The sequence below is a fragment of the Myotis davidii genome, unplaced genomic scaffold, assembly GCF_000327345.1.
Source record: "Myotis davidii unplaced genomic scaffold, ASM32734v1 scaffold299, whole genome shotgun sequence".
Lineage (NCBI taxonomy): Eukaryota > Metazoa > Chordata > Mammalia > Chiroptera > Vespertilionidae > Myotis > Myotis davidii.
The window spans coordinates 2008557-2021885 of record NW_006293088.1 but is presented as its reverse complement, the minus strand read 5'-3'; the positions used below and the strand labels follow the sequence as shown (position 1 = coordinate 2021885).

Genomic DNA, 13329 nt, shown 5'->3' with positions numbered 1-13329 from the left:
TGTGACCTGTTTCCTAAAATCTTGAAACCTCCCCCTGTTCTAGCCTGAGCCTCTCTGGGAGCCCAGCTGGGCATAGTTAGGCAAGATTGGCTGCACCCAGGTGTTCACCGCCCCAGGCGGGGGGGGTGGTGCGGGGGGCTACGGACATGAGGACCCAGACCTGTGATCCCACCTCCAGGCGTCCTGAGCCCTCTGCCCTCCCTGGGAAACTGACGGAGCCAGCCTGCCACTGATTCTGGCACCGACACCCAAGGGGTCAAGGGGCAGATCCAGGGCAGAGGAGGGCCTGAGAGGGCCAGCCTCGGACCTGAGTGGGGAGGGGCTCGCCCCTGAGCACACACCGCAGGTGCTGACTCATGGCCTCCGCAGGGCAGTACAAAGGAACCAGCCAGGGGCTTCCTGCAGCCTCAGGGACGAGCTGGCCGGATCATGGCCCAGGGGACGGTGATCCACGTGGCCCCAGAGCAGCCCACCTACGCCGTGTGTGTGCTGGGCACTGAGACGCAGCTAGATGTCTGCGGGTGAGCAGGGGACACCCTGGGGGCGGGGAGCAGGTCCGGTGATGCTTCGTGAACAGGTTCTGCTGACACGGGTTGTGGGGTTGGCTCGGGCTCCAGCCTCAGCAGCTGTTGCCGGGGGAGAGGCTGGAAAGGGAAGACCTGAGTGGCTCTGGGAGGTGCCCAGACTCAGGGCAGTGGGGTCTTTGCCAGGTACAAGCGGGAGTTCCCTGGGGGCCTCACCACAGAGAAAGTATTATCACTGAGGCACTAGAAGCTCAGAGAGGGTTTGTGATTTGCCTAAGATCACACAGCACGTGCGCCCCGGAAGCAAGGCTAGACCCTGGACTTCATGACCCAGACCTGGTTCGTGGTTGCAGCCAAGCCTCCCTCCATGGGTGCCTAACAGCATGGGTGTGATGAGACAGGCTCGGCCGTGGGAAAGGCTGAGGTGGGAAACCTGGCCCTGCTGTTGGCTAGCTGGGTGGCTTTGGGCCTCTGAGCCTCGGTTTCCTTGTCTGTGAAATGGGAATAATACCCACTTCATAGGGCGGTGGAAGATATTAAATGTGAAAAACCATGAAAATGTTTGTTAAGTTCTTAGCACAGTGTGGGGCATATCCCTGGTAGTTGCTCATTCCTTCACCCATTCATTCAACAGATACCAACTGAGTACCTACTATGTGCTAAGCCCTGGATCAAGACCTAGTTAAATCAAATGGTCCAGGAACACTCTTGGAGGGTGTGCATCGAATGGTCGGCGTCATTGTTGTTGTTAGTAATAATACTGGCAGCCCTGGTTTCCTCCCTCCCAGGCTGCTCCTAGAATGGCACCTGCAGGAATTTCTGGGGGATTTCTTTGAAAGTGTCACTTGCCTGGACCCGGGCAGCGGGAGAACAGCAGTAACTGCTAAGGTGGCTTCCCAGGAGGGGAGGCAGGAGACCGAGAGGGTGAGGAGGAAGGAAAAAGAGAGCCTCGTGTCATCTGAGGTTCCTCCTTCAGGGAGACAGTGAGCCGGCCACTCAGCTCCCCGAAGGCCTCCCAGGCTAACGGCTACATTCACATCACGCTCCCCACACAGCTCATTCCGTAGCCCTATGAGGTAGGCAGTGCTGTTATTCCCACTTTACAGAAGGAGAAACTGAGGCCCTGAGAGCCACACAGCCGGGGTCCCGGACCTTCCTCTCTCCACTTCGGTCCCTCGACCAGCCTTCCCATCACTTCTAACCTGCCCTGCACAGCAGTCCCCAGCCAGCGCCTTCGTCCCATCTGCACAGCCACCACCCTTACTGAGGCCTGAATTCTCTTCTTAAAACACAGCTGGGTTGGCACACCCCCCCTGCCCGCCGCCCCACCCCCAACCCCTCCGGCAGCAGCATGCACCCTTGAGCCCCTCCCAGCCCAGCACATGCCTCCACACCCTGCTCGAGCCGTGCCCCCTGCCACTGGGCTCAGACCCCCAGGGTTAGAAAGATGCGGGACAGACCACTTGGGTGGGGGTGCCTATTCCAGAGCTGCTTTCACCTCTGCTAGTGATTTTCATTCTCTGTTGGGAAAGCACTTCCCCCGGAACAGGAAATACATGGATTACATGCAAACAAAATCCCTGGAAGCCTGTTGAGGCGCCTTCTGTGATGTTTGTGGCTGGCGTCAGGGCTGTCTCATGACCCAGGGACTAGTGCCAGCCCTTCCATTGGGATTTCTAATCCTCACAGAAGCCCTGCAAGGTAAACACTCTCATCGTGCCCATTTTAGAGATGAGTAATCTGAGGCTTCAAGAGATAAAGAACAGCTACCTGGCAGGAGATTTGAACCCAGGCCTGTCTGATCCTAAACCCACCTGCCTCTCCAGCACACACTGCCTCTGGGCGCTGCGGAGTGGGCCTCGCCGGGCACGGCTGCCTGGTCGGTGGAATTCATGCAGCTTCCGCGGGACTTGGGAAAGGCCCAGAATGGGTGCGGGGTCCAGGAGGCCCAACCACTGTGGGTGTTCTGAAGCTGCCAGCGATGGGCTTCTCCTCTTCCTCCCAGGGTCTCCTTCTCAAGAGGAGACCATGCAGTGGGACAGCGAGGAGCATGAGTAAGCCTGTTAGTGTCTCAGAGCCTCAGTTTACCCATCTGTAAAATGGGAGACTCAACACCCACCTTGCTGGGTTGTGGCGAGAGTTAAATTATAAAATGCAGGCCAGGTGTCCGGCCGAGTGGTCCCCCTTTGCTAGAAGAGTTGCGTGAGCCCCTGCATGTGTGAGTGTCACAGACCACTGGAGGTCGTGGGTAAGGAAATGCTGGGTGTGGGAGCTGGAGAAATGATGTCACTTGTGCAGGCTCGGGTTCTCAGTGCCGCCCCTACAGAGGCTCCTGGATGTTACAAGAAGAGTCAGCTCTGAGTTGTCTTGTATTAACACACGTGGGTGCCCCCTGCACAGAGACACAGTGAAACCCCCATGCCTCTGAGACTGCCTGTTAGGAAGCCAGCCGCCCCATCACCTGAGAGAGCAGGGAGTTAGCTGAGGGGGGATGAGAGAACCCCTAAGGCAGAAGTGCGGGAAGGGAGGGTGTGCGGTTTCCGATTGCTGTTGTAAGAGGTTACCACAGATCTAGTTGCTTAAAATGCTGTCTCTCAATAAAACTGAAAAAAAACAAAAGACAAAAAACAAATGTATGATCTTCCAGTTTGGGAGACCAGAAGTTCAAAAATGGGTCTCACGGGGCTAAAATTCACGGAGCTAAAGCCAGCGTGTCGGCAGGGCTGTGTGCCCTTGTGGAGGCGGAGAGAATCCACTCCTTCCTTCTGCAGCTCCTGGAGGTCACCTGCATCCTCCGTTCATGGCCCCTTCCAACAATGCATCACCGTGGCCTCTGCTTACATCACCCATTTCCTCTCACTCTGCCCCGCCCGCCCCCTCTTCTAGAGACCCTTGTGGTTACACTGGTTCCCCGCCCCCCCAAATAATCCAGCATATTCTCCCCATCTCCAGATCCTTAATCACATTCGCAAGTCCTCTCTTCCCTGTGAGATGACATATGCATGGGTTCTGGGGGTTGATACGTAGTCATCTTCGGGGTGCTGTGATTCTCCTGCAGAGAGAAATCTCACCCAGAGGAAGAAACCCCGCTGGATCGGAGTGATGGGGAAAGGATTCGGTGGTGCGGGTCCCACTGAGATGGGCTTTGGACTGGGTTGGGTTAGTGACTCGTTAGACTGTGATGAAAGAATATGCTACCTACACCATATGTTACCTGTCCTTTCATATTTGTTAAATGAAATAAATTTGTTATGCCTCCTGCACGCTCCCTACTGGGGATTGAGTCCGAACCCAGGCATCGAACCTGGAACCCTTCGGTCTGCAGGCCAACGCTCTATCCACTGAACCAAACTGGCTAGGGCGGTTATATATATATTTTTTAGTGATCCATGTGTGCTTTGCTTGGGAAAGTGCATATTCACTAGTTGTGGGGTCAGAATTCTATATATGTCTCCTAAATCGAGTTTGTTACTCGTGTCCCTTTTCTGTCTGCTTAATCTATTGTTAATTGAGAAAGGGGAGTTGAAATCTTCAACTATGATGGCGAATTTGTCAACTTCTCCCTGTATTTCTACTAAGGCTTACTTTTTGTATCTATTGAGCTATGTTATTAGGTACATACAGGTTTAGAGTATCTTCTAGGTGAGTTGAATCTCATTCTTTGGTTGAGATCTTCCTATTGCTAACAGTGCATTGTTTGTCTGGTATTAATATGCCCGCCCCAGCTCTCTCTGGTTCGTATTGGATTAATGTACTTCATCTTTTCTGGATCCTTATATTTTAGGGGTGTCTCTTATAAATAGCATATAGCTATTGTTTCTTTATCTAATCCCAAACTCTCTTTTAACTGTTAACATTAATCCATTTTCATTTATTTTGACTATTTATACGTGTGGATATGTTTTTTAATATTTTTATTAATTTTCAGAGAGAGGAAGGGAGAGGGAGAGATAGAAGCATCAATGATGAGAGAGAATCATTGGTCAGCTGCTTCCTGCATGCCCCCTACTAGGGGCTGAGCCTGTATGTGCCCTGACCAGGAATCGAATCATGACCTCCTGGTTTAAGGGTCAACACTCAACCACTGAGCTACACCAGCCAGGTTGGATATGCTTTTACCATTATTTTTATTTGTTTGTTTTTCCCCCTATGTTATCTTTTGCTCTTTTATTGCCTTTTTGAGTGGAATGTTTCTGTTCTTTTTTATTATTGTATTTTCTGCATGTGTAGAATTTCATGAATTCCATTCTTTACTATTTAAATTTAATCATAAAATTTTAACTCTATAAAATCTAGAATTAAACACTGTTAATACCACAATTGTGATATTTTTAAAAATGTTTTTATTGACTTTAGAGAGAGAGAAAGACCTCCCACACAAACCCCAACCAGGGATCAAACCCACAACCTGGGTAGGTGCCCTGACCTGGAATTGAACCAGTGACCTTTCAGTGCATGGGACAATGCTCAACCAACTGAACCACACCAGCCGGGGCTGCCATTTTGATATTTGAAAAACGGTTTTTATACAGACAAACTGTATACTTACCATTTTATTTGCTCACCATTCTTTCTTGCCTGTCAGACCATGCTTCTGGCCTCCGATATCTTCTTCTTAAAGTATGTCCTTAGAAATTGTTTTGGTGAAAGTGTGCTGGTTTTAAAATATCAGTTCTTCACCTGAAAATGTCTTTGTTAAAATATAATTTGGTCATGTACACAATTCTAAGCTTAAGCTGATAGTTATTTTTTCAATATCTATTTCGAAGATATTATTCAGTGGTCTGCTGGACCTCATTGTTGCTATGGGGAAGTTTGCTCTCAGCCTGATTGTTATTCCTTCATAGGCGATCTGGCTTCTCTTTCTGGATACCTTTAAGATCTTCTCTTTGTCTTTGGTGTTCTTCAGTTTAACTACTGAGTTGCGTATGTGTGCAGAGAAGGGAGTCCTTGGAGATTTTCCTGACTTCTCATGACCACAGCCATGTTCTAAAAAATTACATTTTAGCCAGATCCAGTTGTTTTTCAAAAACGAAGGCCCTTCAGAGTCCTGGCCTGCCGTCATTCCAGAAGCAGAAGTCCGTCTGATTCTTTGCTTGGGCACAACCCTGTGTGTGTTTGTGGAGAGTAAACCTCGGGGAGTGCACGCTGCTCCATGCACACATCTCTGTGTGTGTCTTTGCTGTGCACATCTCTCTGCAATTTCCCTAGTTCCAGGGCACGCCCTCTGGACGAGGGGACTCGTTTTATTTCTCATGACCTCCTGACAACCTCCCGCGGTCAGGGTCAGACTGGCTGATCTCTGGTGTGGGCGCTCTTTGGGGAAAGGAAAACTGCTGCGGAGAGCTGTGGTGACCAGACTGTCTGACCCTGCCTCTCTGTCCTCCCTGTCTGCGCCTCTCACAGCTCTGCCCCCCCGGGCTGCACATTCTTCAGCATCAACGCCTCCCCGGGGGTGGTTGTGGATGTTGCCCACAGCCCTCCAGCCAAGAAGAATCCCACAGGTTCCTCCAAGTGGCCCCTGGACCCCGGGCTGGAGGTGAGCCTGAGGATGACAGCTGCCAGCAGCAGCATGGGTGACCGGAAGGTGAGTGCGGCCGCTGTGGGGCGGGCTGGGTGGGAGGAAGCCAGCAGGTCAGCTCCCCACAGTCTGCCCTCATCGACCCAGAGCCCAGCCCTGGGCGGGCTTCCATCTCTCTGAAAAAGCGCACGATGGCTCATGCCAGCCATGGCGTCCTCACAGACAAGATAGGGATGCCCGGGGGTTATTGATAGGCGAGGGTTCTGATGAGATTCACTTATTCAGCAAATGTTTCGTAGTCACCTACTCTATGCCAAGCGCTGCCAGGCACTGGAGATACAGAAATAAACAAGGCAGGGGAGGCTGCCACCTTCACGGAGCTTACAACCTATGGGTGAGGGTATCGGATACTGTATGGGTTAGCAGTTACAGATGGTGGTGAGCGCTATGAAGCCCGCAGCCAGGCAGCCCCAGGAAACGCTGGTCCATGATGACGTATTTCGTTTCCTGTGGCTGCTGTACCACAAACTGGTGGCTTAGAACAACAGAACCGTATCCCCTCACTGTGCTGGAGGACAGACATCAGACATCCAACTGTCGCCAGGCCACGCTGTCTCTGGAGGATCTAGGGAGAATTGTGGCTTTGCCTCTCCCGGTGTCTGGTGGCTGCTGGCGCTCCACTCTCGGCCTCTGTGGTCACACTGCCTCCTCGTTACTCTGTCACACCTGCCTGTTTCTCTCTCATCACTGCATTTAAGGCCTCCCCCAGCCAGCCAGCCAGGATGACCTCATCCCCAGGTCCTTAATTACATCTGCAAAGATCTTTTCTCCAAATAAGGCCACACTTAACCGGTTCCAGGGATTAGGATGTGGACGTATCTTTTGAGGCACCACCATTTACCACTGCACCCTCATTGGCTGTAGATGGGCTCAACAAGACCCTCTGGGGTTCCCACGGAGGGCTGGGCCAAGGACCATTTGTTCTCCCAGCAGGACAGGCCTGGCAGGCTCCCCGCTGAGGCAGAGAGTTGCTGTTTGCTGTAGGAGCAAACAGCTTGGGTAACAAAGCAAGTTGGGGAGGGTGCAATCAGGGAAAACTTCCCGGAGGAAGTGGCAAGCTGAAGAATGGTCTGAGTGACCTACCAGAGAGAAGGAAAGAAGAGTAAGAGCTCTAGATAGGGGATGTGGCCTGTGTGTTCTCTCTGGGTGAGGAGAGGGTGAGACTCATATTGCAGAATCTAGGAAAGATCTGGATGGTGAGCAGGGAGAGTGGAAAGGAAGGGGGTGGGGAGAGAGACAGAAAGCCAGTATTAAAGGGTTTCCATCAGGGACATCTCTTTGTGAAGGCAACAGGAAGCCAAGGAAACCATGTCATCCAGGGAGTAGCAAGGCTGCATTTGTGTGTTCGAACAACCCCACTGGCTACAGTGTAGTGAGTAGATTGGATGCAGGCAGTAGACTAGAGGCTGACGCCGCGGTCCAGACATGAGGTGACAGGGGCTGTGACATTTCCCTGGATCCCCACTGTCTACAGGATGGATCCTTCCTCTAGTGGCAGCTCCTTGGTCTGGCTTTGGGACACTGCCCTCCGCCATTTAGCTTGGGAGTGTCCATCCTGATGCCCCGCCCTCCTCAGGCGTGGCCGAGCCAATCAGATGTGTTTGTCCTGGATTTTGGACTTTGGGCAGTGAGGGCCGGTGTTTCTTACTCAGGATGGCACCTGCCCTGAAGAGACCACACCCATCCACAGCGCCTGCTCCCCGACCCTCGGGGAGCTGGGTACAGCCAGGTCTGGCTCTCCGGGTCTCCTCCACCTCTCCGCTTACAGAGCCAGTTTCCGTGGCTTGTCACCTGCACTGTCCCTCTCACGCCTCTTCCACCACGTCTCCAGCTGCTCCTCTTAGATCTACCTCAATATGTACCTCCCTGTCACACCCAGGCAGCGTGAGCCCCCCAACTTCTGGGCTCCCATAGGACCCCCGTCTATGCATTTGAGTGTGTTGCTACCACTCCACTCCCACCAGCTGGGGTGCTTCTTAGGGCTGAGACCACTTCTTGCCTATCCTGGTCTCCTCAGCATCCTGCCCTGATCAGGCACACAGCCAGGGGCAGTTCGTGTTTGTTGAATGACTAAGAGACGTCATGAGTGGTTTCCTGCTGTCCCATAGGTTCAGATTTCATACTACGGACCCCAGACCAACCCAGTCCACGCGCTGCTCTACCTCACCGGGGTGGGTAAGTGATTGGGACCCCTCCCCCTCCCATAGGAGCTTACTTAAACTGAGCAGAGAAGAGACACAACTTCTACCCAACCACATAGCTGGTGGCTCACAAATCTTCCCTCCTCAGTCAGGGAGCCACAGAAGGTACAACTGGGGAGAGAGGGCGTTGCAGGAAGTTCAGCTCTTAATATTTCGTTTCTCAACTTAGGAGATGATGCACAGATTTTCAATATTTGAGTCTCTTATCTTTTTGACACGTCAACTACTTATTTTTTTTAAATGTGGATGATGATATTGTCTTATGCAGTAATATACACCAGTGTTCCTGAAATTCCATTGTTGGCATCTCATTATATTTGCCATATCAATGATCTACCTAGACTCCTATTTATTTAATATTCTTCTTTAATTAAAGCATATTTCTAAATCTTGAACAGTAACATAATGACATTATTATTATTTAAATGTGCATTAAATGTATGGACTGTATCTGAAACCTTCAGGTTTCATTTCATTAATGAAGTTCATTCATTATTACACATTTATTTCATGGATACACATGTTAATAATAATAATGATAATGATAAAGCACTAGCTCTTATAAACCAGGCACTGTGTTAAGACTTTACATTTAAACCTTACAACAATCCAATGAAATTGTTACAATGATCCCATTTTACGGATGAGAAAACTGTTGCCCAGAGTCACTCAGCCAGTTCGTGAAGGAGCAGGGACGTCCTGGCCCCTAAGCACCTGCTGCCCTGGCCCCACAGTAACACAGGGATGTGTTTAAAAGACCATCTGGGTGGATCTCGCACTGTGAGCTCCCGAGGTCGCTACATCACAGCTCCGTGTCACTGAATGAATGAATGACAGTGCAGTCATGTGGTCTGACGAGGGAGGAAGAATGTAGAAACAGACATATGCTTCCACTTGGACAGAGACCAGTGTGCTTGGGCCATGATTTGTTCCCAGGGGGTCACAAAAGAGCAGGTGGGGTTGAAGTGACCACTGCGTCCTCCACCCAGGGTTGCCGGTGGCTGGAGTTGGGGGGCTGGGAATTCTTGGGAAACCCCTGAGGGCGGCTGCACAGGCAAGGGTCTGGGTGGCATCACAGCTGTGGTGGGTGCCCCAAAGGAGAAGACGTGTGGTCAGGGGCGCCAGCTCTGCTGTCCGGATTGCAGGCAGACTTCGCGCGCTCCGGCCTTTCCAAGGGTGTCTTTGAACCTGTGCCTCCCCTGAAGGGAGAGAGCGAGGCCTCGGTGTAGAGCAGCGGTTCTCAACCTGTGGGTCGCGACCCCTTTGGGGTCAAACGACCCTTTCACAGGGGTCTCCTAAGACCATCGGAAAACACATATATAATGACATATTGTTTTTGTGATTAATCACGATGCTTTAATTATGTTCAATTTGTAACAATGAAAAGACATCCTGCATATCAGATGGTTACATTAGGACTCATAACAGTAGCAACATGACAGTTATGAAGTAGCAATAAAAATGATTTTATGGTTGGGGGTCATCACCACATGAGGAACCGTATTAAAGGGTCGCGGCATGAGGAAGGTTGAGAACCACTGGTGTAGAGGGTCTCCTAGGGAAAGGAGTGTCCATGGGGGTCAGGCTGGGTGCCCCTACCCTGTACCCTCACCAACCCTCTCCTCTCACGTGGTGGATTTCAGAAATCACCTTGAGCGCGGACGTCACCCGCACCGGCAAAGTGAAGCCCACCAAAGCTGGGAAGAACCAGGTACCCCAACCTTGACTGACAGGCAAAGCGCTCCCTGCAACTCCACTGGGCCCTCCTCTGGCGCCCCCTGGTGGCGATGGGATGGCTGGCGGTCTGTCTCACATAATCCCGTGTTCACTGGAAGAACAAGAAAAAGAAAGGAATTCAAAACACCATTATCACTTTGGTTTAGGTATTTCCCACCTCTTCTACAAAGCTAGGTTTTTCACTGGCTGTGAATTCAGAGAATTCAGAGAATGTGTTGCCCCACAAACTGGAAACCAGAATCACTCAATGAATGCGCAGAAGAGAGGAAGCTTTGCAGGCACAAAAGTCTTTAATGCCCGTTCAGGGAGAGTCCCATGATGCTGCCCACGTCGGGGGAATGACAGAGAAAGGAAGAACCCGCAGGGCAGGGGTGGGAAGGCGCCGGGCAGGCGGGGCCAGGAATGTCTGTTATGGAAAGAGAGGGGGGTGGTGCCTGTAGGTGAGGGGAGTCTTAAGTGGGGTGCATGGATAGACCCCAGGGTGGCCCCGAGGCCGCAGAGCTGCCTGATGCTGTGTTCCCATCAAGAGGAAATGACCCGTCAAAGGCTTAAGATCCCTTTGTTGGTTCGGGTGGAATCCATCTTGTCCCCACCCCACACGCAGTCATTCCCGGAGCTCCACCGCTCTCCCACCAACAAAAGACATCAGGGCTACCAGCCCCCCGCCCCGAGGGGCGGCCTAATGCGCTTTAATCTTCCCCAGACAGTCACTGGCTGCTAAGAATAGTGCCCATACTTGGGTGGGTGAGTCACTAAAAGTTCGCATAAGAGTAACTATTTAGATTAGAATCTTGGCACAGATACGCAGCTCAGTTTGGTTTGCCAATCCGAGACCGGGTTCAAAGGCTGTTAAAATGAGTTGTACTGTCCTGGGCTCCTTGTTTAAAGTGGGTGGATTGCATTTTTGGTGAACTTGCTCATGACTTTCAGGGCAAAAATCCGCTCTGGGGGACCAAAGAAGGACCTAGTGTGGGAGCAAGAGATGTGAAGGGTGCGAGGCCCTGAGATGCTGGGAACGGGTGGCTCTGCCTCCCCAGGAGCCGCAGGGACACACACAGGTTCTGAGGGTGCCCCGTCTCTGCTGGGTGTCCACAGAGCACCTGGACCTGGGGCCCACGCGGGCAAGGCGCCATCCTGCTGGTGAACTGTGACAGGGACAACCCCCACACCTCCGCCATGGACTGCACAGATGACCAGGTGCTTGACGGAGCAGGTAAAGGCCCCCGAGAGCTATGGGAATAGAGCTTCGTCACTGAATGGGGCCCGTTGTCCCGAGCCTGTACCCGCCCTCAGAAATGGGGACTATTGGGGGGGAGTTCTTGTTGGGGTGTCCACAGTCTAGGAGAAGGAATGGACAAGGGTCCTGAGAGGGCAAGTGACCTGCCCAAGGCCACACAGCAGCCAGAGAGGAATTGGGAGCAACACTGCACTGAGCCCCAACGCCTCCTCCAGGCCCCGGTTTCCATGCCCCCCACATGCTACTCAACCCAAATTTCTGCTTTTGGGTCAAAACTGGGGCCCGAAATAATTCGAAAGGAAAGCCTGGCTGCTTCCCCAAACTCAGGTCCGAGCAGCCCCGAGGCCCTGCGTGTGCGTGTCCCTGCTCGGACAACTCAGAATTACACATTCATTCGATCCTTTTACACAGGCTGAGAAGTCTGTACTGTCTTCCTCCCCACTTCACAGATGGGGAAACCGAGGCATGGGGGAGGTAAGCAATTTCCTCAAGGTCACACAGCTAGTAAGTCGCAGGCTCAGGATTTGAACCTGGGCATCCTGACACCAGGCCTGGTTTAGGGGCACAGGGATGGTGATGGGGCAGGATCTCAGCCGGCACACCTCTGAAGTGTGGCAGGCCGAAGGCACATTGCCCACCGTGCCTGGAGAAGGGTGCTAAGCAGGTGAGACTGGCCAGCGAGGGGAGCGGCTGTGGCCTTCCCGGGGAAGTGGTAGGATAGCAGAGGAACAGATGCATGCAGGTGGCCTGGCCTGATGCCGGGGGCAGCCTGTGCCCGGTGCCCGCACACAGGCAGCCGGTACCTTTGTGGGCACTCCCAGGACCTGGGCGCTGTCATAAGCCCGTTACGCAGATGACCTCACCCTTCCCTCTGGGTGGGCACTGCTCCTAGCCCTGTTTACCGATGAGGAAACAGGTGCCGGGAGCTGAAATAACTTCCCCTGAGCCCGCCCCTCCCAGTGCCCGTGACTATTGTCAGCTCGGCTCTCCGCACGCCTTGTGGGCGTTGGTTCTGCGTGGTTCACAGACTTGGCTTCCCGCTCAGGCCCAGGGGACAACCCTTTCCACTTATTCATCCCACAAATAGTAGCCAGCCCCTGCGAGGCATTGTTCTAGGTGCTGCCAGGTTGTCTCGGTTCTGAGGGCTGGGGACAGAGCCGTGAGCGAGATTCATAAGGTTGCGGCTTGGCTGGGCTTACCGCCGAAGCTCATCCTGGTGGGATAAGAGCATCAGCTTTCATTCCAAAATAAAAAACATCATTTAACTCCTGGGAAGGGCATAAAGCACATAAAGCCAGGTGGCCTGGCAAAGGGCGTCCACTGGTGGGGCGGGGAGGGCAGGGCTCCGGGGCCCGCGTCTCAGGCCACACCTTCTCACCCCAGACGTGCAGGACATGTCCCTGGTGACGCTGAGCACGCGGACGCCCCCGGACTTCTTCTCCAAGCACCAGCTGGTGCTCCACGTGGCCAAGTCCGAGATGGACAAAGTCCGAGTGTTCCAAGCCAGCCGTGAGTTGTCCCGGGCCGTCATTTCCATGCTCCCTTCCCGCCCCCGCCCCGGGCACAGCCCCTTCCCACCCGCTTTGGCAAACATTTCCTGAGCACCTACTATGGGCCAGGTTCCAGGCCCCGAGGGCAGAGTCGGGAGCAAGACGGACAGCGGCTCTGCCCACCCCCTCCTAGAAGGGGCACAGACAGAAAGCAGACAGACTGACAGGTGATGTCTGGAGCTGGGAGCTCTGAGAAGGACAGAACTCCCCTCCCAAGGACTGTTGCCATCTGTTTGGCAAACATTTCCTGAGCACCTACTATGGGCCAGGTTCCAGGCCCCGAGGGCAGAGTCGGGAGCAAGACGGACAGCGGCTCTGCCCACCCCCTCCTAGAAGGGGCACAGACAGAAAGCAGACAGACTGACAGGTGATGTCTGGAGCTGGGAGCTCTGAGAAGGACAGAACTCCCCTCCCAAGGACTGTTGCCATCTGTCACCATCCTCTCTCTCTCTCTCTCTCTCTCTCTCTCTCTCTCTCTCTCTCTCACACACACACACAC

The 13329-nt window shown here is 53.0% G+C and overlaps 1 protein-coding gene across 2 annotated transcripts in view; it reads left to right on the top strand.

The window, feature by feature from the left end:
- Positions 1 to 391: 391 nt before the first annotated feature.
- Positions 392 to 13329, top strand: part of PADI4 (peptidyl arginine deiminase, type IV) — a 25817-nt gene continuing 12879 nt past the window's right edge. For both annotated transcript variants that reach the window (XM_006766665.2, XM_015565850.1), the window contains exons 1-6: positions 392 to 521; positions 5931 to 6111; positions 8214 to 8280; positions 9950 to 10017; positions 11139 to 11256; positions 12664 to 12789. In XM_006766665.2, coding sequence (XP_006766728.1) covers positions 430 to 521; positions 5931 to 6111; positions 8214 to 8280; positions 9950 to 10017; positions 11139 to 11256; positions 12664 to 12789 — 652 coding nt within the window. In that variant the 5' untranslated portion in view covers positions 392 to 429. The remainder of the gene's footprint in view (positions 522 to 5930; positions 6112 to 8213; positions 8281 to 9949; positions 10018 to 11138; positions 11257 to 12663; positions 12790 to 13329) is intronic.